The 26,226-nt window shown below is 43.7% G+C and overlaps 3 protein-coding genes across 4 annotated transcripts in view; 2 read left to right on the forward strand and 1 right to left on the reverse strand.

The window, feature by feature from the left end:
• The first annotated feature begins 225 nt into the window (after window positions 1-225).
• On the forward strand, window positions 226-4,600 carry LOC146980421 (uncharacterized). Its single transcript, XM_085788050.1, has 9 exons — window positions 226-319; window positions 511-645; window positions 765-940; window positions 1,188-1,324; window positions 1,671-1,764; window positions 1,976-2,305; window positions 3,451-3,622; window positions 3,845-3,984; window positions 4,277-4,600. Exons 1-9 carry the CDS (start codon window positions 226-228, stop codon window positions 4,598-4,600), a joined length of 1,602 nt encoding a protein of 533 aa, XP_085644176.1.
• Window positions 4,601-7,406: 2,806 nt separating this feature from the next.
• LOC146980422 (uncharacterized) lies at window positions 7,407-12,007 on the forward strand. Its single transcript, XM_085785653.1, has 2 exons — window positions 7,407-9,317; window positions 11,910-12,007. The coding sequence occupies exon 1, from the start codon at window positions 7,665-7,667 to the stop codon at window positions 8,592-8,594; it is 930 nt and encodes a 309-aa protein (XP_085641779.1). The 5' UTR covers window positions 7,407-7,664; the 3' UTR covers window positions 8,595-9,317; window positions 11,910-12,007.
• A 3,992-nt stretch (window positions 12,008-15,999) lies between these two features.
• The window catches only part of LOC146980423 (formin-binding protein 1-like), a 61,026-nt gene continuing 50,799 nt past the window's right edge, over window positions 16,000-26,226 (reverse strand). For both annotated transcript variants that reach the window (XM_085785654.1, XM_085785655.1), the window contains 5 exons: window positions 25,991-26,123; window positions 24,860-24,969; window positions 24,014-24,150; window positions 20,459-20,617; window positions 16,000-16,144 (listed from right to left, as the gene is read on the reverse strand). In XM_085785654.1, the coding sequence (XP_085641780.1) occupies window positions 16,116-16,144; window positions 20,459-20,617; window positions 24,014-24,150; window positions 24,860-24,969; window positions 25,991-26,123 (568 nt within the window). In that variant the 3' untranslated portion in view covers window positions 16,000-16,115. The remainder of the gene's footprint in view (window positions 16,145-20,458; window positions 20,618-24,013; window positions 24,151-24,859; window positions 24,970-25,990; window positions 26,124-26,226) is intronic.

Here is a 26,226-nt window from a genome sequence, read left to right on the forward strand (position 1 = left end):
ATATATATATATATATATATATATAAATACACACACACACACAGTATATAGTGTTTGTTTTGTTTTTCTAACAGCTTTTCACCTTCCTTCATCACCATCAGTGTCATGTGCGTGGTAGTCGCGGTAATTGTACAGTGTTCAAATTACCCACCCCATGGGAAACACTGGGTGTAAATGTAAGAAATTAGGAATAATAATTTATGCCATTCTTGTCTTTGAAGCGACATGCTGGTTCCTGTAGAGTATAAAGGAGTCAGCAAATGGGTCAGGGTACCACAGGCGGAGGACGAGTACAATTACTCCCAGTTTTTGCAAGCAGGTAACTGTTGGGCTAATTTGACTGTCATGTTTATTTGTGCATTTAGGGTTTTCCAATGTTTTTCGTCGAGACTACAGATGAAAATTAGCTCCTGCTAACTCCGGTGTGTTTATAGTTCATCAGCTCTGTTCATTAATGCATGTTTGTCCCTCCCAAATCTTGCTTATCGACTACAGTATCTTCTGTTTTAGTGCTGGCAAAATTCAATTTGCCAGGTTCTGCTTCCTTGAGCCTGAAGGATTCCTCAAACGTGGAAGTGGATCCAGACATATTTGATGAACTCTTGAAGTCGTCTGGGGTGTCCTTCAAGGCCGAAGAATGTGATGGTAAGGGATTGCAGGCTTATATTTTTCATTTTTAAAAATTTGAGTCTGTTTTCTACAAAAGAGCTGTAGCTCGTTCCCTCTCGTGGTCAGTTGTCATGCAAGGCTGTGTGTTTTCTTAGGTAGCAATGCTGAGGAGTTCTCAGAGGGCTCATCTTTATCAGACTGGTCACCATCACCATCACGTGCATCCCAAGGGTCATCATCAGGTTCTGACTCACCGCTGATACTGGAATCTACCAAAGCTCGGAAACGACACCTGGTTGAAGGACCCCTGGATAGTAACGTTGCAAGAGATGTAAGTTAACCACCTGATATTAACCCTGACGTCAATTAGACCAATGTCAAACCTTACATTCAAATTTCACAATAAGTATATTAGTACTGCAGCTTCAGTAGGTGTCAGACTGAAGACCCAGAGCTTTGTTATGTTAGCTAATTCTCATTTATCATGCACCCCCTAACCAACTGCTACATCAGCCCAGGGCACAGGCTGAAATACCTACTGTACCTGCAGTGTGAATGTTGTGCAATTGTCGTTTCAGAATGTTAGAGTTGCTCTGTATTCAAAGCCTGGTGGAAACGAAATATTCAAAGAGTACGAGAAAACAAGCACCATCAGTGATGTTACAAGAAGAAAGATGGTAAACATTCTTGTGGCAGATATGGTGGAGAGCCATGGGTAAGTGAATGCACTTGCAATAACAGGTTGTGGTTGTTTTTTTTTATCTCCAAAAGTCGCTGCCAATTAGGTCTTCACCCACAACCATGTGCACATCAAGGTTATTATAGTTTTACATTTTTTATTAGTTTTTATTTTTATTTAGCTATTCAACAAGTGATGAATCAGTTTTAGTGTAGTTTTTAGTTTGAGGAATTGACTACTTTTTATTTGGTCTTAGTCTTAGTTTTGTTTTTTCAGACTTTAGGAGAAACCCTCTGTGAGACCTCTGAAGATTAATTTTTTCCCTTTTAGTTGCATCCATCAGGGATACATTTGGAGGAATGACACCTATATCTCTTTTCAGGAGGGTTCCTCCGGTGAATGTGCGGATCCTCTACGCACTTGGGATTACAACACTGTTCCCTAAATTGAAGGACCCGGATTCCAGGAATGGCTATGTGAGTATAAACAGTAATGCATCCCCATACATTCTGTGTTGTAAACTGTTTTTGTCTGTATATAACATCTATTGCAAGTCTGCCAGTCCTGGGTCAGGGATCCCTCCTCTGTTGCTCACCCTGAGGTTTCTACAATTTTTTCCCTGTTAAAGGGTTTTCCTGGAGTTTTTTCTCAGTTGATGTGAGTCAATGTGTTTTTCTTTATCAACAGGAACATTTCTATGATCACCAGAGTGGTTCCGGCTACCTAGCGTGGAGGCTGAAAACTGTTCAGCGGAACTCTGTTCAAGACAACAAGAAATCCAGGACCACTTTCCAAGAGGGCCCCAAGATGCCACGCAGTATCCGTTCAGATGAGAAGCAGTTGACCGGTGATGAATGCAGGGAAGCCATATCGGTGATGAAACACTCAAGTGATACGACCCTTGTCAAAAATAAGATGAAGGCAACATTCCAGCACAGGCAAAAGGTGGTTCAAGACCCGGATACTGCCTCTACTGTCTTGGATCTCTTTCCCAGATTCTTGGATACACCTGGCTTGGTAAGCATAAAATGAATTGCTGACGACTTTGTGGTTGCCTTATTTTGCTTGACTGTTTATTGACACCCATAGCACCATTACAATGGTGTTCTCATTCACACACACACAAATGTTTTCTGTTTAAAGCCTTTGGAAACCTGACTATATATAGTAAAAATGCTTATATTATATCAAAGTCAAGTGCCTCATTAAGCATCCACAAAAGTCTGAGTGACAATAACTATTCATAACTATTAGAAAACCTTGTTTAAAAACAGCTCATTTTGCTATTGAGGCACTATTGAGGCCACTGGTCAGGACAGTGTGGGCGTGGCAGATAACGCTATGATTGACAGCTCCATTGTCATAGCAACACGTCAATGGCGACCGTTAAAAAAAAAAAAGTCCTCACCGGAGGACGTGCATCGATTGATTGATGCTATTTAGCAGCTAACTAGTCTACCAGCTTCGTTTTGGAGCATCATAACCGTCTTTGGTCGTAGTCTCACAGAAAAAAAAGAAGCTTTTAACCGTCACTCCTGTCTGTGTGAGCGCCAGGAGGGGCTGACTGACACACACACTGAGACAAGGCAGGTCGCACTGGAAAGCTAATAAATGCTAAAAGCTAATCGCCAATTTACACACACCCTCCCTCCCTCCCCTCCCCCCCCCCCCCCCCCAAAAAAAAAAAAAAACCGGCTGTATCGGCTGTATGTAGAGAGGAGTTGTGAGGAGTTGTGGGCACACACACAGACAGACAGAGTGACACACAGACACAGACAGGGCAGGTCGCGCTGGAAAGCTAATAAATGCTAAATGCTAATCGCCACACACACACAACTCCTGTTGACATGGCTCTGGTTATGAGGACTAGAGGAGTGGAGGAGTGACCGTTAGCAGCAGAACGGTTTTGTTCGCCGCCACTGGGGGGCTGGGTGAGAGAACTGACGTGGCGATTTATTAGTGGTAGGATTTATTGCGTGATAAATCCCAGAGATAACTCCGCCCAATTCAAACCTACTGTACAAAACCTTAAAAGACAAATATTTTCAATTTGGATGGAAACTTTTTTCTAATTATTTTTACATGTTTAATAATATGTACATAAGACCCTAAAATACATGGTTAGGAGGCTTTGGTGGATTTGGGTTTCCAGAGGCTTTAAGATCGACCAAGACTTCACAATGATCTTTGGTGAGGAGGTGTCTGGTAAATTCCTGTCCAAGTGGCCAACATTTTTCAAACCGAGAGTCATCGCAGATTGCTGCAAGAATCTAACCCCAGGCCCACATGTGGATGAGCTACTTCTGTCTGCACAACAGGAGTCTGATGATGGTGGTAAGTGTTAATTGAATAGTGGACACAGTAGATTGCACATGCCTTTAGTGTACATGTGTGTTCTTTCATGTTTTTGGCCCCTTGACTACAAATCACATACTGCACCTTACTGCTAACCATATTCAATCCATGGTGTAATTTAAGAAAACTTTACTATAAGTGATGCTGTAATGCTTATAAGGAAATAAAATACATTTTATAGTGTTACTTCTAATTCTGCAGTGTGGCATTCTGAAGAGTGGGACTCTGAGATGGCTGCCATTCTTCTGCTGCTTCACCTCTTGCCTCCAACAGTTAAAGGCAAGAAGTCCAACAACATGAGCGCATCGGAGGCTGCTAGACGCCTGATCAAGTTCATGAAGGTATTTTCTTAGGACAGTACATCACTGATGCAAGGTTTTCATGTCAGCTGATGTAATTTGGTTTTGGGTGCAGTTAAATTGTTTTTAAAAAAAGTCATCCATCCATTCATCACACAAAAATAAATTACTGTTGTGTACATTCATAGATCCATCCCTGAATTAATTACTTGTGTACATCTATCAAATATTAATTCATCAAGTTGTGTATTGCGCACATTCATTCATACAGTCAGTCGCACATGAATTAAAATGACTTGAGTAAAAACCTTCTCTCTCTCTCTCTCTCTCTCAGGTGGGGTCAAGCATGGAGACCTTCCTTAAAGAAACTGGCCCCAAACAGCCCTTTCTTCTCGGTGTCGGAGAAAGAAGCAACAGCATCCAGGACTTCTACATCATCCTGGACCAGAAGGCCATTCCCTGCAGGATGCAGACCCCAGTTGCTGCCTTTGATGAGCTCTTCAAAGCGCATTATGCTTTTGCCATGTCGTATGATGATGCGCTGTCCAGCTTCTTCATCTTCATCCAAACCACCATGTATGGCATCGACGTCGGCAAAGTGAAAGAGACTCCTCGGGTAAAAGAAATCAGAGCGAGGCTTCTTCACTGTGAAGTTTGAAGACCGATAGACTTTGACCAACAATGTACACGTTACATTTGCAAGGTACACCACACCAGTTGTTCAGTGTTATTTAGACATTTGAAGTTTGAGCAAGGATTGTATCCCGGAAGGTCTCTGTGCTTGGACTGTGGAGAGCCTGGTTGTCCAATTGTTTTTCTGGTTACCAACGTTACCTATCTTGAGAACATAAAGACTGTCTTGATCCAGATCCCATCAGCAGTTTTGAATTTGAGCCTGTAGCTGGACCTTCCACACCAGTGAATGTGGATCCTCCTTTGAGGGTCACCACATGTTCCAGTTGAAAAGAATATACAGGACATGTGCAGCTCTGTTATTGCTCAGGTTCAAGCCTCAGGTGTTCCAGAGAGTACTGTGCAGTGTCTAGTTGACTCAATGGAGGAACTGGTTAATGGCATCCACGCTCATGCAAAGGAAGCTGTTAGGTTTTCACAGTGATCTGTGTAAATGACCTGGTATATTACAGACCTTGTGATAGGCAATTTTGATATGACACCAATGACCAAGTGTACCTCGTTCCATACTGTAATTATGTGAATCCATGCAGACTGTTAATTGATAATGTAGTGGCCATTTAATATTTAATAAGATTATTTTTCTAAAAAAGTGTTTGTCTTGTGTATTTTTTGTGGTTTGGCGGGTGGTTGCGGTGGTTAAGGGTGGGTGGGTTTATTGGTAGTCAAATTTTTCACCCATTGGTCTGAATGCATTGGTAGTCAGTGTAGCATTTTCAACCACAGTCAGTGTAACATTTTATTAAAATGAAACTAGTGTAGAGTACTATTGACACTACACATATTAGCTAGTGTTAATTTTTAACCCCTTTCAGTGTTGAAATAACTATAACTGAGTGTAAAAACACTAACACTGACACTATACATGTGTTAGTCAGTGTTAAATTTGAACTCGCTACAGTGTTGAAATTACTAGACTTAAGTGTAAAAATCTACACTGACACTAGTGTAGAGTACTATTGACACTTAACAAGTGTTGACCAGTGTTAATTTTCAACTCCCTACGGTGTTGAAATAACTATAGCTGAGTGTAAAAACATTAACACTAGTGTTAGTGTTAAATTAACACTGAAAAGAGTGGACGCATATACACACTTTCTCGGTGTTAAATTTAACACTCTCAGAGTTGATTTAACACTGGCATTTTTGCTGTGTACTACTACTACTATACTATACTACTACTATACTAGTGCTACCAGCTGCCGCCCCGCTCTGCATCTGGCTCAGAGGTGAAAGGCTTGGCAGCTTGGTGTAGCTGTCAAGGTAGAACAGGTATAGCTCACCTGGTAGAGCAGCTTGCACCGTGAACAAGGACTCTTAATGATAAAGCTCCAACCTATCTGAAAGAACTAATCATTCCTTACTGTCCTACCAGAGCACTCCGCTCCCAGAACGCAGGTCTGTTAGTGACTCCCAGTATCTCTAAAAACAGACTGGGAGGTAGAGCCTTCAGTTACCGGGCTCCTTTACTGTGGAACCAGCTCTCTCCATGGGTCAAAGAGGCAGACACTCTAACTACATTTAAGTCTAGACTGTACATTTTAGAACTGTCATTTTCTGCTGTACTTTGTAGTTTGGCCTTGGTGTCTCGCACTCTCTCTGTGTTTCCACAGATCCACCGGAGCTCCATCTCTCTGCACCAGCCGCCGCCTGCACCCCCCCCCGTTCCCCTGCTGTTAGACCAGTCTGTCCTCTCTTCCTATGAACCAGTCTGCCATCCAGTCCTCCCATTAAGCTGGTCTGTCCTCTATGAACCAGTCTGCCATCCAGTCCTCCCATTAAGCTGGTCTGTCCTCTATGAACCAGTCTGCCATCCAGTCCTCCATTAAGCTGGTCTGTCCTCTCTTCCTATGAACCAGTCTGCCATCCAGTCCTCCCATTAAGCTGGTCTGTCCTCTCTTCCTATGAACCAGTCTGCCATCCAGTCCTCCATTAAGCTGGTCTGTCCTCTATGAACCAGTCTGCCATCCAGTCCTCCCATTAAGCTGGTCTGTCCTCTCTTCCTATGAACCAGTCTACCATCCAGTCCTCCCATTAAGCTGGTCTGTCCTCTCTTCCTATGAACCAGTCTACCATCCAGTCCTCCCATTAAGCTGGTCTGTCCTCTATGAACCAGTCTGCCATCCAGTCCTCCCATTAAGCTGGTCTGTCCTCTCTTCCTATGAACCAGTCTGCCATCCAGTCCTCCCATTAAGCTGGTCTGTCCTCTCTTCCTATGAACCAGTCTGCCATCCAGTCCTCCCATTAAGCTGGTCTGTCCTCCCTTCCCATGAACCAGTCTGCCATCCAGTCCTCCATTAAGCTGGTCTGTCCTCTATGAACCAGTCTACCATCCAGTCCTCCATTAAGCTGGTCTGTCCTCCCTTCCCATGAACCAGTCTGCCATCCAGTCCTCCCATTAAGCTGGTCTGTCCTCTATGAACCAGTCTGCCATCCAGTCCTCCATTAAGCTGGTCTGTCCTCTCTTCCTATGAACCAGTCTACCATCCAGTCCTCCATTAAGCTGGTCTGTCCTCTCTTCCTATGAACCAGTCTACCATCCAGTCCTCCATTAAGCTGGTCTGTCCTCTCTTCCTATGAACCAGTCTACCATCCAGTCCTCCATTAAGCTGGTCTGTCCTCTCTTCCTATGAACCAGTCTGCCATCCAGTCCTCCATTAAAGTGAAATTCCGGCGTAAGTGTAAACCATGGTCAAACACACCGCAACACCGAGTTAGACCCCCCCTCGAGAGATCAATTTGCCCGACCGCTACATTACACTATGCTGCGTGACTGCGTGACTTACGGTGAGCGTGTTACGTCATTTCCTGCCTGTACCTGCTGCACTGTTGCTGTGTTGTGTTAGACTTTCTCAATCCTCCGTCTAGTGTTCTGCTAATTTAATCACTTTAAGCACCAGTGTGCACCACGTTTTGCTACATTAACACAACTTTCTGTCACTTAAGTCCTTAACAGGACTCTCTTTGTATTTCTCCATTCAACTTGTTGTATTTGCCACAGGTCCGCTAGTTAGCTTAACATACTAGCTATGGCTTCCCCTCCCTCCTCTGTCTCCTTCTCCTGCTCTGAGTGTCAGATGTTTAGCTACTCCTCTGCCTCCTTTAGTGGTAATGGTATGTGTAATAAGTGTAGCTTGTTTGTAGCTCTGGAGGCGAGGCTCAGCGAGTTAGAGTCCCGGCTCCGCACCATGGAGGCTAGTCCAGCTATAGTAGCTTCACAGTCCAGCTTAGCCGGTGCGGAGCCACCTAGCCTAGCCGCCGCTAGCAGTTCCCTCCCAGCCCCCGAGCAGCCGGGAACTAGTCAGTCCGGCTGGGTGACAACAAACCGAGGGAAACATAGACGCAATAAGCCCGTGTTGGCCCACCAACCCCTTCACGTCTCCAACAGCTTTTCCCCACTCAGCGACACACCCGCTGAGAACGTAACTCAACATGTCGACTCTGTTGCTCACAGCCCCGCTGTGAAGTCGGCATTAGTCATTGGCAGCTCCATTTTACGGTACGTGAAGGTAGAGAAACCAGCGAGCATAAAGTGCATCCCAGGGGCCAGAGCGGGCGACGTTGAGGCTAATCTGAAGCTGCTGGCATGTAAACGTAAGGTTAAATACAGTAAGATTGTAATCCATGTCGGCGGTAATGACACCCGGCTTCGCCAGTCGGAGTTAACTAAGGTTAATATGGCTTCGGTGTGCAACTTTGCAAAGACAATGTCGGACTCCGTAATTTTCTCTGGCCCGCTGCCCAACCTAGTGAGTGACGATATGTTTAGTCGCATGCGTTCATTCCATCGCTGGATGTCTGGGTGGTGCTTAGATAACGACGTGGCTTACATAGATAACTGGACCTCCTTCTGGGGAAAGACTGGTCTGATTGGGAGAGATGGCGTCCATCCTACTCTGGATGGCGCATCCCTCCTATCTAGGAATATAGGGAACTTTATTAGCCGTGCTAATCCCTGACAAGCACCCAGAGTTCAGACCAGCAGGCAGAGCCGCAGTTTAAGACGCCCCTCTGCTGGGTCCCTCTTGTTGTCACCCACCCAGCCTATAGAAACTGTGTCTGCCTCGAGGCTGTCTAAGCCTAAACCCCAATCTAGAGGAGTTGTTTATAGCAACTTAGTTAAAATCAAAACCACTGCTCCAGCAAGCCAAACTAATAGAACTATTAAATGTGGTTTGCTCAACATTCGTTCTCTCCCATCCAAGTCTCTCCTAGTGAATGACTTAATTACAAGTCACCATGTTGACATATTAACACTCACTGAGACCTGGTTGCAGCAAGATGAATATGTTAGTTTGAATGAATCTACCCCTCCTAGTTACATTAACTGTCATGTGCCTCGTAACACAGGCCGAGGAGGAGGAGTGGCTGCTATTTATCAGTCAAATCTGATTATCAACCCTAGACATAATAGTTCATATAATACATTTGAAAGCCTTACTGTCAGCCTCTCTCACCCAGACTGGAAAGCAGAAAAACCACTCTTACTTGCTGTAGTGTATCGTCCTCCTGCACCTTATTCTGAGTTTCTAGAAGAATTCCCTGACTTTCTGTCAAATTTAGCAATGAGCTCAGACAAAGTCATTATAGTAGGTGACTTTAACATTCATGTGGACGTCGATGATGATTGTCTGGCTACTGCATTCAAGTCACTTTTGGATTCAGTCGGCTTCTCTCAGAGGGTAAACAAACCCACTCACACTTTTAATCATATCCTTGACTTAGTACTTACTTATGGAATAGAAGCTGACCATGTCACAGTTCTTCCTCAGAACCCCGTCTTGTCTGACCATTCTTTAATAACATTTGAATTTACTTTAACAAATTATATCCTACCTGGGAAAAAATCCCGCTACAGTAGATGTCTATCTGACACTGCTGTTTCTAGATTTAAAGAGCTTATTCCAGCAGAGCTTGCTGCCACATCCTGTAACCATATTATGGGCAGTGATGCTGACTTCACCACATTCTGTAACCATACTATGGGCAGTTATGCTGGTTTCACCCCCACACAGGTGGACTATCTTGTGGATAGCACTGCAGCAGCACTCCTTGGAACACTTGATGCTGTAGCTCCCCTCAAAAAGAAAGTTATCAATCAGAAAAGAATAGCTCCCTGGTACAGCCCAAACTTGCGCGCTTTGAAACAGAAGACCAGACAGCTGGAAAGGAAAACACATTCCAGCCAACATGAGGAAGACCGTCAAGCCTGGAAGGATAGTTTATTAATATATAAAAAAGAACTCCGTAATGCTAGAAGCAATTACTATTCATCTCTAATAGAAAAGAATAAGAACAACCCCAGGTTCCTTTTCAACACTGTGGCCAGGCTGACCAAGAACCATAGTGTTGTTGAGCCATCCATCCCTCCAACTCTCAGCAGCAACGACTTCCTAACTTTCTTTACCGAAAAGATAGTTAATATTAGAACAAAAATTGCTAGTAATGGCCCACAGATTACGATACCCATAGAAGCACCTCCCAGACTTGGTACACACTTGGACAGCTTCTCTCCCATCGACCTATCAGACTTAACTTCTGCAATTACTTCTTCCAAGTCAGCCACATGTCTGCTGGATCCAGTTCCGACAAGACTACTTAAGGATGTCTTCCCCTTAATTAACATTTCTTTTCTGAACCAAATCAATCTTTCCTTAGCCACAGGCTACGTGCCACAGGCCTTCAAGGTGGCTGTCATTAACCCTTTACTTAAAAAACCTTCTCTTGACCCAGATGTCCTTGCCAACTATCGGCCTATATCCAACCTTCCTTACATCTCTAAGATCCTTGAGAAGATTGTCCTGGAGCAGCTACATGAACATCTGCACAGCAACGAGCTCTTTGAAGCTTTCCAATCTGGATTCAGAGAACACCATAGCACTGAAACAGCACTTGTCAAAGTCTCTAATGATCTTCTTATAGCTTCAGACAGAGGTCTCGTCTCTGTTCTTGTACTTTTGGACCTCAGTGCTGCATTCGACACCATCGACCACAGCATCCTGCTGCAGAGACTAGATCATGAAATAGGGATTAAAGGACCTGCCCTAAAATGGTTTAAGTCATACTTATCTGACAGGTTTCAATTTGTTAATGTTAATAACGACCACTCAGAGTATAGCAGAGTTACGTATGGTGTACCGCAGGGTTCAGTCTTAGGGCCAATCCTCTTCATTCTTTACATGCTCCCATTAGGTGGCATCATCCGGAAGCACTCAATCAATTTTCACTGTTATGCGGATGATACGCAACTCTACTTGTCCATGGAGCCAGATGACAGAAGCCGCCTCATCAATCTGCAAGACTGTCTGAAAGACATTAGATCCTGGATGTCCTCTAACTTCTTGCTACTGAATTCAGATAAAACTGAGGTCATCGTGTTTGGACCTAAACATCTCAGGGACACGTTCTCCAATCAGATCGCTACTCTAGATGGCATCACCCTGACCCCGAGTACAACCGCGAGGAACCTTGGAGTCATTTTTGACCAGGACCTTTCCTTTAACTCCCACATAAAGCACGTGACTAGGACCGCCTTCTTCCATCTGCGCAGTATCACTAAGATTAGGAATATCCTCTCCCAGAGTGATGCTGAGAAACTAGTACATGCATTTATCACTTCTAGGCTAGACTACTGCAACTCTCTCCTGTCAGGATGTCCGAAAAACTCTCTAAAGAGTCTCCAGCTGGTCCAGAATGCCGCAGCGAGGGTTTTGACAGGAGTTAGGAAGAGAGAGCACATCTCTCCCACCTTAGCTTCTCTCCACTGGCTTCCTGTAGGATTTAGAATAGACTTCAAAATCCTTCTGCTGACTTATAAGGCTCTTAATGATAAAGCTCCAACCTATCTGAAAGAACTAATCATTCCTTACTGTCCTACCAGAGCACTCCGCTCCCAGAATGCAGGTCTGTTAGTGACTCCCAGTATCTCTAAAAACAGACTGGGAGGTAGAGCCTTCAGTTACCGGGCTCCTTTACTGTGGAACCAGCTCTCTCCATGGGTCAAAGAGGCAGACACTCTAACTACATTTAAGTCTAGACTTAAGACCTTCCTTTATGACAGAGCTTTTAGTTAGGGCTGGTTCAGGTAGCTCTGAACCATTTTATAGCTACGCTGCTATAGGCTTAGACTGCTGGGGACACATCTGGTTACACAGAGCCCTCTCCTCCTCTCCTCTCCTCTCCTCTCCTCTCCTCAGTATATTTTTGAACTGTCATTTTCTGCTGTACTTTGTAGTTTGGCCTTGGTGTCTCGCACTCCCTCTGTGTTTCCTCAGATCCACCGGAGCTCCATCTCTCTGCACCAGCCGCCGCCTGCATCGCCCCCCCCTCCCTCCCCTTCCCCTGCTGTTAGACCGGCCTCCCCTTCCTTCCCATGGACCAATCTGCCACCCAGCCCTCCCATCGAGCTGGCCAGCTCTCCCTGCCCCCCGCCCCCCCCGCCCCCTCCCCTCACCAGAGACTGCCTTCATCAACTCCTGCTAACATTTCCATATTTCGCACATTCTGTGACAAACTGTAAACTGTTTTCTTGTCTGTAACAACATCTATTGCACGTCTGTCCGTCCTGGGTGAGGGATCCCTCCTCTGTTGCTCACCCTGAGGTTTCTCCGACTTTTCCCTGTTAAAAGGGTTTCCATGGAGTTTTTCCTCAGTCGATGTGAGGGTCTAAGGACAGAGGATGTTGTTACGATGCCATGTAAAGCCCTTTGAGACAAACTGTTTGTAAAAACGGGCTATACAAATAAAATTGCCTTGCCTTGCCTTGCCTTACATTCACGAGATCCACCAACTTCAGCAAATACCGCATTATCGCCACACACGGCGCTGTCCGGATCCACTGTCTGACCGCAACCAAAACGCCACCATTTGCCCAAAATAATGCTCAGAACTGCACCAAATGTCATCAATAGTACACACAGGGTCCCAGCACGTAGTACGAGTTGTCAAACATCTGCTAGCTTTGCCTGTTTTCTTTAGCAAGGAGATGCAACTCAACTCACCTACTTCTCCTCCGGGAGCCGCTCGTTGGCGAGGAAGCCCTGACGAGTCGATCACCGAGTGCACCGGAGTTCCGCAGCTCTTAAAAATGCTCATTTGCGCCTATATCGTGGCCAGCACTCGATAATAATAGTTATAAAGTGATATGCAAGATAAAAATAAAAAAAACTCTGATTGTATTTCCATGAGGTAATTGTTGATTGAGCTGCGGAACTCCGGTGCACTCGGTGATCGACTCGTCAGGGCTTCCTCACCAACGAGCGGCTCCCGGAGGAGAAGTAGGTGAGTTGAGTTGCATCTCCTTGCTAAAGAAAACAGGCAAAGCTAGCAGATGTTTGACAACTCGTACTACGTGCTGGGACCCTGTGTGTACTATTGATGACATTTGGTGCAGTTCTGAGCATTATTTTGGGCAAATGGTGGCGTTTTGGTTGCGGTCAGACAGTGGATCCGGACAGCGCCGTGTGTGGCGATAATGCGGTATTTGCTGAAGTTGGTGGATCTCGTGAATGTAGCGGTCGGGCAAATTGATCTCTCGAGGGGGGGTCTAACTCGGTGTTATGGTGTGTTTGACCATGGTTTACACTTACGCCGGAATTTCACTTTAAGCTGGTCTGTCCTCTCTTCCTATGAACCAGTCTGCCATCCAGTCCTCCATTAAGCTGGTCTGTCCTCTATGAACCAGTCTACCATCCAGTCCTCCCATTAAGCTGGTCTGTCCTCTATGAACCAGTCTACCATCCAGTCCTCCCATTAAGCTGGTCTGTCCTCTATGAACCAGTCTACCATCCAGTCCTCCCATTAAGCTGGTCTGTCCTCTATGAACCAGTCTACCATCCAGTCCTCCCATTAAGCTGGTCTGTCCTCTATGAACCAGTCTACCATCCAGTCCTCCCATTAAGCTGGTCTGTCCTCTCTTCCCATGAACCAGTCTGCCATCCAGTCCTCCCATTAAGCTGGTCTGTCCTCTCTTCCTATGAACCAGTCTGCCATCCAGTCCTCCCATTAAGCTGGTCTGTCCTCTATGAACCAGTCTACCATCCAGTCCTCCCATTAAGCTGGTCTGTCCTCTCTTCCCATGAACCAGTCTGCCATCCAGTCCTCCCATTAAGCTGGTCTGTCCTCTCTTCCTATGAACCAGTCTGCCATCCAGTCCTCCATTAAGCTGGTCTGTCCTCTATGAACCAGTCTACCATCCAGTCCTCCCATTAAGCTGGTCTGTCCTCCCTTCCCATGAACCAGTCTGCCATCCAGTCCTCCATTAAGATGGTCTGCCCTCTCTTCCTATGAACCAGTCTGCCATCCAGTCCTCCATTAAGCTGTGCTGTGTCTCAAATCGCACACTTCTCTTAGTGCACTGCTTTACAGTACACTGTAATTTTCGACAGGTTAGTACCGTCTCAAATCAAACACTGCTGCTGCGCACTTACAGGAAATGACTCGACAGCTGCTTCTTCTATTTATTAAATTCTGATTGCAACCATAGCAACCGGCTGTTGGAGCTCTGTTGCCGACACTTGACAGCGCTTTTTGCCGATCAAAACGAGCTATTAAGTTGTGTTTTATTGTGTTAGTGTTGTTGTTGTGCTGTTATTAGTGTTTTTTAAAGACATTTACGCCGGTGTCAGCTCCGTCGCTGCTCATAGCAACCGCTGCCGTTTGAAAAGTAGTGACGTGCTTCCGCTACGTCACCAAGATGGCGGCCGTTAAGTGTGGAAAGCGTCCATCGATCCACACTCAATTTTCTGGCCGTTTGAGTGCGCCAATTGAGTGCGCATAGCGCACTACATTTTCGCACACTGCTCAGTGTGAACGCACTTATGCACTCAAAATATTAAGTGTAAGTGCACAAGTGCGCGATTTGGGACACACCACTGGTCTGTCCTCTCTTCCTATGAACCAGTCTGCCATCCAGTCCTCCATTAAGCTGGTCTGTCCTCTATGAACCAGTCTGCCATCCAGTCCTCCATTAAGCTGGTCTGTCCTCTATGAACCAGTCTGCCATCCAGTCCTCCCATTAAGCTGGTCTGTCCTCTATGAACCAGTCTGCCATCCAGTCCTCCCATTAAGCTGGTCTGCCCTCTATGAACCAGTCTGCCATCCAGTCCTCCCATTAAGCTGGTCTGCCCTCTATGAACCAGTCTGCCATCCAGTCCTCCCATTAAGCTGGTCTGTCCTCTCTTCCTATGAACCAGTCTGCCATCCAGTCCTCCATTAAGCTGGTCTGTCCTCTATGAACCAGTCTGCCATCCAGTCCTCCATTAAGCTGGTCTGTCCTCTCTTCCTATGAACCAGTCTGCCATCCAGTCCTCCCATTAAGCTGGTCTGCTCTCCCTGCCTCTCTTGCCTACCAGAAGCTTCTTCCTCCTTCAGCTGTTGTTAACATTTCCATGTTTCTCACATTCTCTGTTATAAACTGTTTTCTTGTCTGTAACAACATCTCTGTCCTGGGTGATGATCCCTCCTCTGTTGCTCACCCTGAGCTTTCTCCTGGTTTTCCCTGTTAAAAGGGTTTTCCATGGAGTTTTTCCTCAGTGGATGTGAGGGTCTAAGGACAGAGGATGAATCGGTAATTGTACAGTCTCACTTACCTAGACAGACAGACAGATGCTTGAGACAAAACAATCAACCATGTTGTACCATTAATACATTAATACTCTAGTACTATTAATACATTAGTACTCTAGTACTATTAATACATTAGTACTCTAGTACTCTAGTAGTATTAATACATGAGTCTTCCTGTCCCCCGGGGGGCGACACCTGTTTACACCTGAGCACCAACAGGAAGTCACTCTACGAGACCGCTGCTGCTGTTTGATTCAGAATGAACTTTATTTTGAAAGAGTAACATACAGGAAGTTGAAAAGAGTGAAATCAGCCATCTCACATAAAAAAAATCAAGATGATACGAAACGATCGATAAGTTTCACATTTCACACAATCAATAACATGATCAACAAGCAGTGGGCGGGGCTAATACAGTCTGGTTCAGTCTGATGGGCGGGGCTAGTTGGTGGGGGCGGGGCTACTTCCTGGGGGCGGGGCTACACCTGTGCAGCTACAGTTTATATTTACACACTCATCACTCGTTTATTTCAGAATCTTTACATCGTTCAACTTATTTAACTGTTTCTGGCCACGCCCACAGTGATGTCACACCACAGACGCCATGACATCACTGCCGCGGTCCTTAACGGTTCAGCCCACAGGAAGGATCAAGACATTTACATTTTCAATTCAACATTTTCACAGATCTCAGGTCAGTGAATCTGAAACAAACACTCGCTACGTGGGACCCGTCTAACGTCTGAGCTCAGGTCCGTCAGCGCTCTCTGTCAGCTGATTGGTCAGATAGCTGGAGAACTGTCAGCTGATTGGTCAGATACCTGGAGAACTGTCAGCTGATTGGTCAGATACCTTCCTCTGAGCTCTTTCACTCCCTTCCTGTGACGAGACGTCCTCATTGGCCGACTACTGCACTAGACTAGACGGCTACTCTGCACAAAGCCTATAGGATACAGACAGACAGAGAGAGAGACAGGTCAATAGACAGACAGAGAGACAGACAGACAGACAGCTAGAGAGACAGACAGGTAGAGAGAGAGACGGGTATAAGTCCCTCTGATCCAAGTCCCAAGCGAGTCTCAAGTCATTTGGTTCAAATCTCGAGCAAGTTCTTTTGTGAGCAAGTCGAGTCGAGTCACAGGTTAAGGCAAGGCAATTATAGTATAGTATAGCCCGTTTTTACAAACAGTTTGTCTTAAGTCAAGTCGAGTCCCTCACCATTGTCCCCAGCCAACCCACAAAGCACCCGGGTTTATATCTTGAAGAGAAAAACCTTATCTTACTAATAATGTCAAAAAAGAGCATGCAGACTAGTGTGCATGGCTTTTTTTTTTTTATCTCAAGTGGGCCGGACAAGTAAAATATCAGCATAACAGCCTATGAATAACGAGAACTCTAATTTCTTCCCTTTGTTTTAGTGCAAAGAAGTACAAGTAGCTACATTATTAATAGGTTTACAGTTAATTAACTATACTTTTACAGAACATTATGAACAACCTGACATTTCTTGAAAAAATATGTGCATTTGCAACATCATTAAGCCTCTTCTGTCTTCTATGTAATTTTCCCACTTGGCAAATTCATCCTATGGGCCGGATTGGACCCTCTGGCGGGCCGCTTTTGGCTTTGAGAGAGAATGCATCATAATGAATGTAATGAAACGATAGCAACGCATTACACGTATATTATAGCTCCTTTCTTTTAAAGTAAACATTTAAAATACACTGTAGGGGAAACAATGGATCGGTAAACCCATGCAATCAAGCTCAAAAGTGCGTGCTCCCGCTTCGGAAAAAAAAAAACAGAGCCCGTCTGAATACTTGAATGATATCCACGTGAAAAAAAACATACAATGAAAAAAACAGGCCTACAAGTCGTCTGAGTCATCTGGTCTCAAGTCGAGTCGAGTCTGGAGTCTTTGCCTTCCAAGTCGAGTCAAGTCGCAAGTCGTTAAATTTGCGACTCGAGTCCGAGTCCCTATGACTCGAGTCCAACTGTCTGATATATACTGTAGTACTAGAAGTAGCAGTAGAAAGCAGTAATTATAATAGAAAAGACCAGAACACGACATCACCACATGGTCAATCAATAACCCAATCAAATCCTGATCAATGAAAATGAGGTTTTTACTGGTGCTGGCTGATAAATTCAGTTGTCATGGTGATACAGCATGCATGGTAAATGCACGCGCACGCGCACGCACACGCACACGCACACGCACACGCACACGCACACACACACGCACTCCACTACTCACCTGTTCAACAAGACTCTAACAGGTAGAAGAGACAGTTCAACTCTGCTGCTTCATTGATCATAATCAAAGTATTGACCAGTGTCACATCGTGACAACAGATGAAAACTGCCTAACTACCTAACTACCTAACTCTGGCTCACTGGCAGCTGTGTTTCTGTTGATTAGCGCTGCAAACTACCTCACTGTCTAACTAACTACCTACCGAACTCTGGCTCTTCTGTTGATTAGCACTGCAAACTGCCTCACTGCCTAACTACCTACCTACCTGCCTAACTACCTACCTAACTCTGGCTCTTCTGTTGATTAGCGCTGTAAACTGCCTCACTGTCTAACGCTGCACCGTCCCTCTCAAATTAACCAATAAATCAAAATGACATCGTACAGGACTGTTTTTCAGAGGACGCTAAAACAACTGAACCCATTAATGAACTTTTATCTCTGTTGAAGACCAGAACCGGGTCATGACTAGGACCAGGATCAACATCCTGATTCTAGATCAGAGGCCCAGAGCTGTGATCGCTGGTTCGAGTCCCACCGAGGTCCCCAGTCTGTCTCCTGTCTCCCTGCGCTGACCCCCAACACACGACTGACAACAGATTCAGGATCAGGTTCAAGACCAGGATCAGGATAAGCCATCAAATACATGATCCAACAACTCCACAACGCTCTGGTGGACAAGTTGTGAGCTGCACATTCACCACGCTAATCTGTCCAGGTCATCGTGTCTCAAAGGAGTTTAAGTCGAAAGCAACTGGACTTGGTTCTTTGTCTAGAAGACGTTTCACCTTCATCAGTTCATGTAGCATCTGACCAGGCTGGGACTGGTCCGTTAGTTTGGTCTGATCCAGACCAGGACCAGGACCAGGACCAGGACCAGTCGTCCCAGTGTTTGACAGATTCACCGACTCTTTGACATCAGTAGGGTTGTTAGGGTTGTTACTGTGCGTTCACACCAAAAGCTTCCAAAGCGTCAAAAACACTCGAGGGTTACTTAGCGTCAGACAAGACAGCTCCCAAAACGGCAAAAATATTTTCAGCCGCTTTGGCCGCTCGTCAGGTGACTGACCTCAAAGTTCCATCGCATTGGTCATTGGGGAGCTGAAATACAAGAAAAAGAAAAAAAAAGGAGCCGAAGGACGTCTCTATTCTGACAGGTTGCCGCCGGTTGCCGCTGAACCGCGTCATAGCTAATTACCCTAAAGTTAACCAAGGCTCAACTTCTCCTCTGGTGAAGCTTTGGAAGCTTTGGACGCTTTGGAAGCGCGGCAACGCCTGTTGAAGCTTTGGACGCTCAGTGTCGCCGGCTCTCATTGAAAATGAATTGACTTCCGGCGTTTTGACGCTTTGGAAGCTTTTGGTGTGAATGCACAGTTAGGGTTGTTTACTGAATGGAGGGTTGGGGTTGTTAGGGTTAGGGTAGAGGACTGTTCTGTCTCTCCAGATAGAGAAGGGTTAGAGTTAGTACAGGTGTTTAGGGTCATACCCAGGGGGCAACATCCCAGTTGTTTGGAAAACAGACAGGGTGCATTGTAAAAGGTTTGACACCAGGAATGATATGTAGGAACTTGAAGGATTAAAACCTGGTTGGACAACCCGCTCAACTAGCTGCTGGAAAGCTACAGGGGCCAAAACCCCTTTCTTGGGTCGTTTTGCTGGTGAAATTATGTAAATGCAAATATTTAGGTACTACAATGGCATAAATAGTCATACAACATGCAACTCGATTTTAAGATCGCAAAAAAGACAAAAAAAAAGTACTGTTCGCCTGACAAGTTCTCATGAAAATGATTATTTTTCAGCACTTTATGGAGAATATCTATGCCTAACATGTATATAGAAAACTTCCTTAATTCATAAGCTTCCATTTGAGTCCAAGATAACCTTTCTATCTCCAAAGCCACTTGCTGTGGCCATCGGTCTTCTCTATCTCTCTGTTCACTTTGGGGAAACCAGAAATAGAATGGTTTCTGATCATGGAGTTTATCACAACAGGTGTTGCATTGTTTGGAGACAGCCTGTAGCTTTCCAGTAGCTAGTTGACCGGGTTGTCCATGTCACTACCTGATTTGTATTGCTGCCTGATTTGTGTAAATACTGGCATGCACATGCGCAGACCGGCCGCCATCTTGGACAGCTGCCTACGGCAACTCCACTTGGACAAACTTCATCAGGGCGTTGCCTGATTTACGTACAAGCGGAAGTCTGCTTAAAGTTCTGTACATTTAAAATACGGTACTGTGAAAAAACGCGGACGTCCGTCATAAGACAGCCGCGGCAGACTGGTTTATTCAGTGAGCGTTGTGGCGATTGTTTGTGGTTGTCATGGTGATGAGGAGAGAAAAGACAAGAATAAACACTAAAAGTCGCCTCTGTTCCTGTTTTCTGAGCATCCAGATCCAAACCACCACAACCAACCCTCATTTACATTACTAAGAAAATAAAAAGATAAACCGTCTGTGGCGACCACACAGGGCAGTGATCCTCAGTCAATTACACTCAGTTTGTCCAAGTGGAGTTACCGTACGTAGCTGTCACACATCAGGTAGTGACAGTCCACCCAGGTTTTAACCCTTGAAGTTCCTAGAGATCATTCCTGGTGTAAAACCTTTTACAACGCTCCGTGTCTGTTGTTTTGCTTTGCCCCCGGGGTATTTGCTCCCGGGGTATTTGCCCCCGGGGTATTGGGGTTGTTAACTGAATGGAGGGTTGTTTAGGGTTAGTACAATGATATTGATTATAGATTGATCAGATCAGACTGTGTGTCCGTTTAGGCTCCGCCTCCTTCACGGATCACGGATCACGTGATTGGTCGGTAGCACACAGACACACGGGCTGCTGGCTGCCGTCACCATGGCAACAGGCGGGCTGCTGGCTGCCGTCACCATGGCAACAGGCGGGCTGACATTCAGAGGTCAAAGTTCACAGAGGTCTGATCTAAGGTCACATGGAGGTCAAATGGAGGTCAGAGGTCACGTGAAGGTCAGATGTAGGTCATGGCACCTTTGGCGCTGCCGTCCAGGAAGACTTTGATGTACGACGTGGGGACGTATCCCTCCTCCTCCAGATTCCTCCGCACGCGCGTCCAGCCGTCGCCTTTGTCCTCCTCCACCACGGAAAGTAGTTCCCCTTCCACCATGGACAGAGTCCCCTCGTTCTGACCTGAGACAGATACATTATATTATAATAATATTATTATATTATTATTACATTACATCATGTTATTATTACATTATAATATAATGTAATAATAACATGAAAGTAGTTCCCCTTCCACCATGGAGAGAGTTCCTTCATTCTGACCTGAGACAGATACATTATATTATAATAATATTATTATATTATTATTACATTAGGCTATATCATGTTATTATTACATTATATTATAATGTAATAATAACATGAAAGTAGTTCCCCTTCCACCATCGAGAGAGTTCCTTCGTTCTGACCTGAGATTGATACATTATATTATATTATTATTATATTATTATTATTACATTACATCATGTTATTATTACATTATAATATAATGTAATAATAACATGAAAGTAGTTCCCCTTCCACCATCGAGAGAGTTCCTTCGTTCTGACCTGAGATTGATACATTATATTATATTATTATTATATTATTATTATTACATTACATCATGTTATTATTACATTATAATATAATGTAATAATAACATGAAAGTAGTTCCCCTTCCACCATGGAGAGAGTTCCCTCGTTCTGACCTGAGACAGATACATTATATTATATTATTATTATATTATTATTATTACATTACATCATGTTATTATTACATTATAATATAATATAATAATAACATGAAAGTAGTTCCCCTTCCACCATCGAGAGAGTCCCCTCGTTCTGACCTGAGATAGATACATTAAATTATATTATTATTATATTATTATTATTACATTACATCATGTTATTATTACATTATAATATAATATAATAATAACATGAAAGTAGTTCCCCTTCTACCATCGAGAGAGTTCCTTCGTTCTGACCTGAGATAGAGTTACATTAAATTATAATAATATTATTATATTATTATTACATTATATCATGTTATTATTACATTATAATATAATATAATAATAACATGAAAGTAGTTCCCCTTCCACCATCGAGAGAGTTCCTTCGTTCTGACCTGAGATAGATACATTATATTATATTATTATTATATTATAATATTATTATTACATTATATCATGTTATTATTACATTATATTATAATGTAATAATAATAACATGAAAGTAGTTCCCCTTCTACCATCGACAGAGTTCCTTCGTTCTGACCTGAGATAGAGTTACATTATATTATATTATTATTACATTATAATATTATTATTACATTACATTATTATTATTACATTATAATATAATGTAATAATAACATGAAAGTAGTTCCCCTTCCACCATCGACAGAGTTCCTTCGTTCTGACCTGAGATAGAGTTACATTATATTATATTATTATTATATTATAATAATATTATTACATTATATCATGTTATTATTACATTATAATATAATGTAATAATAACATGAAAGTAGTTCCCCTTCCACCATGGAGAGAGTTCCTTCATTCTGACCTGAGATAGATACATTATATTATAATAATATTATTATATTATTATTACATTATATCATGTTATTATTACATTATATTATAATATAATAATAATAACATGAAAGTAGTTCCCCTTCCACCATCGACAGAGTCCCTTCGTTCTGACCTGAGATAGATACATTATATTATAATAATATTATTATATTATAATATTATTATTACATTATATCATGTTATTATTACATTATAATATAATGTAATAATAACATGAAAGTAGTTCCCCTTCCACCATCGACAGAGTCCCTTCGTTCTGACCTGGGATAGATACAGTACATTCTGTTATTATTATTACATTATACATTACATTATTACATTACATTATATCATGTTATTATTAGTGTGAATGGCATTCACACTATTGTTATTCGGTTCGGCGTTGTTTCGGCCTTCAACTAATTTAGCGTTGATTCAACAATTTCTTCAGCTGCTCTCAGCATTCACACGCATTTTCTGCAGGAAATGCTTTCTTTTACTAGTTATTCTGAGTCTTCCGCTCTTTTTTGTCCTTTAACTAGTCCTTCATACTTTGTGCTATTTCAACAATTCATATATCAAAATGTGCGGCCTTTTCGGGACATGGTTGCTATTACTTTCTGCTACAGACTTCATTCAACTTCTAAAATGTTCACAAACTCTTAAACTATTCAGCTATATCTCAGCTTATTGATATCTTCAACAGTTTCAGATATTTGGCAGTTTTAAAAATAAAAATTTATAATGGTTGTGTATTGCGCGGAATGTTCAGGGTTAGAGTGGGTGACATCATCAGCTAGAGTGAGAGAGGGTCTAAAAATCCTCTCACACTTTTCTCTCTAACCTGTCAGCACGGCCACAGATTACACTCTACACACATTATTTTCTCCACGTTTGTAGACAAGCTCATCCTTGATCTCTTCATGTGCTCAAAAAACCAGAGAGACTAACACAATTTGAACAGTGAGCCCCTGAATGCGGCCAGTTCCCTCTCTTCCTCTCATTGACTCCCATTCAAAAGTAAAAACACAAGTTGCTCTTTAGCTATTTAAACTGAAAATACACATTTCCCCATTTTGGTCATGTTGAACACATTGTTTTACACGTATCCTAAACTACTGAGGCTCTTCTCAACCATTTCACACCATTAAACCCGCTGTTTACATGTTCTACTCCTCAGCTAATGCTCCATCTATATTCTTCAACAATGTTCTTCTGCTGTCAGTTTACAATGTATTTCAGTAGGCATTAACTTTTTTCCTAATTCAGGAATTTTTCAAACTTTTCGTGTCTTCATCATCCTATTCAACAATTCAAGTAATTTCCAGCCATTTCATACAAAATCTTACATCTTCTACTTTTTAATTTATTCTCAGCCATTGCTTCGGCTATGTTAGTGCTGGTTCATCAGTTTTCCTTCCAGCATGCAGGATTTCAATGTTTTCTTCTCCCTTTAGCATTTCTACTGCTTTTTACCTTTAAAAGACATTCATCTCATACTACGAGTTATATGTTTCAGCTTTAGCATTAGCCTTTTCAACATTGCTTTGGCAGTTTCTTCAACTAATTTAGCATTGATTCAACAATTTCTTCAGCTCATTCAGCATTGCTTCAGCAACAGCGTTCAGCTGCTTTCAGCATTCACACGCATTTTCTGCAGGAAATGCTTCTTTTTCTAGTTATTATTACATTACATTATATCATGTTATTTTTATTACATTATAATATTATTATTACATTACATTACATCATATTATATTACAATAGAACCAGTTTCACTGACGTTCGGCAGAACATCATGTTTAAGAAGTAAAGCTTTGACAATATGCTGCTGTGGAGTGTAAACAGTGTCAAGGTATCTAAAGTCTGAGTGTGTGTGTGTGTGTGTGTGTGTGTGTGTGTGTGTGTGTGTGTGTGTGTGTGTGTGTGTGTGTGTGTGTGTAAACACCTTGAAACGGGTAAAGCGACTTGCAGGTACCGATACTTGGTAACGGTTCTTCATCATCAAAGTCGTCATCAAACTCTGAACTTCGGGACTTGAAGTGAAGCTCGGCGCTGTGATCCTCGGTGTAGCTGCCGTCAGGGCTGGGGGGGGGGGGCAGTAATGTTAATGGGGGGGGGAGTAATGTTAATAATGTTAAAGCAGAAGTAAGTGATCCGGTGGTTCTGGCTAATGCTGCGTTCCAGGCAGGCTTTTGAAACCGTAAATTACAGCTTCAAGTCACAACTTACGACTCTGTAGCGTTCCAGGCAACCCACTCGTGTTTCTCCGACCTGTTTTACCTGTGAAAGTCACTATAACGGCCACTCGTAACTTCTGACCCGTGAACTCGTACCAGATCCAACTGGTACCACTTCACGGGTCGGAAAAACACGAGTTACGGGTTGCCTTGAACGCACCATAACAGTCCTCGTCCCTACGTCACCACATTCAGGCGCATCCCTTGGCTGCACACACAGAGAGGACTGCCCCTTTATGCCGTTCTCTCTCCTCATTGGATAAAGGTTGTAGGATACCAGGAAAGTTTTCTCCTGGGCTCAGAGCAGAGCAGAGTGACTGACAGACCCGTGTTTCAGACCAAACACTCTATAGAAGTGATTGCTGTCGGAAGATACAACTATTTAAGACTTAGATTAACACAAATACTCCGCTTACTTCTGCTTTAACGTCCTAACACCAGCAGCTCCGATCAGACTGAAACGTTTCCTATCAGCAGCGGTAGTGGTAGTAGTAGTAGTAGTAGTAGTGTAGTGGTAGTAGTAGTAGTAGTAGTAGTAGTAGTAGTACTAGTACCTCTCTCTGCTGGCCGGGCTGCGGTCGTCCAGCTGCTTCAAGCCGCTGCCGCCGCTCTGCCTCCGGCTGCTGTTGCCAGGGAGATGGCTGTCCGCCTCCATCAGCCACGCCTGCAGAGACACACACAGTGTTACACACACACAGACACACAGACACACACACACACACACACACACACACACACACACCTGTCTGTGTGTAGCTGGGTTTCCATCCAAATGTATCGGATTTAAGAGCAGATTTTGTGAAAATGCGCAAAAAGCAAATGCAAATTTATGACCGTTTCCATTCATTGGTGTTTTTAGGAGGAGTGGCCGTGAGATTACGTCATAAGAGAACGTGAATGTATCCATGACAACAGTTGACACTCAGCTGACACTCAACATCATGGACAATTTACTACTTTCCGGACTATAGACGCACCTGTATAATCCGCACCAGCTACATTTTAAAAGAAAATACATATAGCCTATAGGCCGCACTTGAATCTAAGCGTCAGGTTTTCATGTTGTAACATGAGATAAAACACAGAAAGACAGTAGAACTGTGACAGTCTGTTCTGGTGACGCTCCTCTCCTCGGTGAAACATCAATAAATGGAGCGGTGGAAAACGTTACATAACATATACGATGTTACGGCGTGTGTTTGTGTCGTCTTAACCGTCATAAACAACAGATTATGGGTTACGGAGCGTTTGTGTTGCGGTGCAGAGAGGAGAGCTGGGACACCGGGGCGTCGCTGGGTGAAGTCCAGCAGCTTCACCACAAACTCTGACTCAATGAAGTCAGCAGCAAAGCCTCAAACTCTGCCTCAATTCGCATCATCTGTTTCCATAACAACAAGTCTAATTTTCCTTTAATCGATACGCTGACAAATCCACCCCCTCCAAGCGTATAAACGTTTATGTTCATTTGCTGCCTTTATTCTAATTTCTGGCGTTTCCATCCAAGTATTTATTCACAATTTTTGAAAATGCGAAGAAAAAAAGGTGGATGGTAACACAACTAGTGTGTCTGTGTGTGTGTGGTTGTGTGTCTGTGTTGTGTTACCTGGTGGGTCCTCAGCTCGTCCTCTAGTCTCTCTGTGTCTCTGTGTGGTTGTGTGTGTGGTTGTGTGTCTGTGTTGTGTTACCTGGTGGGTCCTCAGCTCGTCCTCCAGTCTCTCCAGACTGATCTTCAGCTCCTGCAGCCGCGGCTCCAGACTCAGAGCGTCGCCCATCTGAGGAGACTGTTCATACACCTCCCTCATCTGCAGCACAGCATCTCTACACAACCACAGACACACAACCACACAGAGAGAGACACACAACCTGAGGAGACTGTTCATACACCTGCCTCATCTGCAGCACAGCATCTCTACACAACCAC

This window comes from Trachurus japonicus, chromosome 9 (genome assembly GCF_045865225.1).
Source record: "Trachurus japonicus isolate A0001 chromosome 9, Traja_1.0".
NCBI lineage: Eukaryota > Metazoa > Chordata > Actinopteri > Carangiformes > Carangidae > Trachurus > Trachurus japonicus.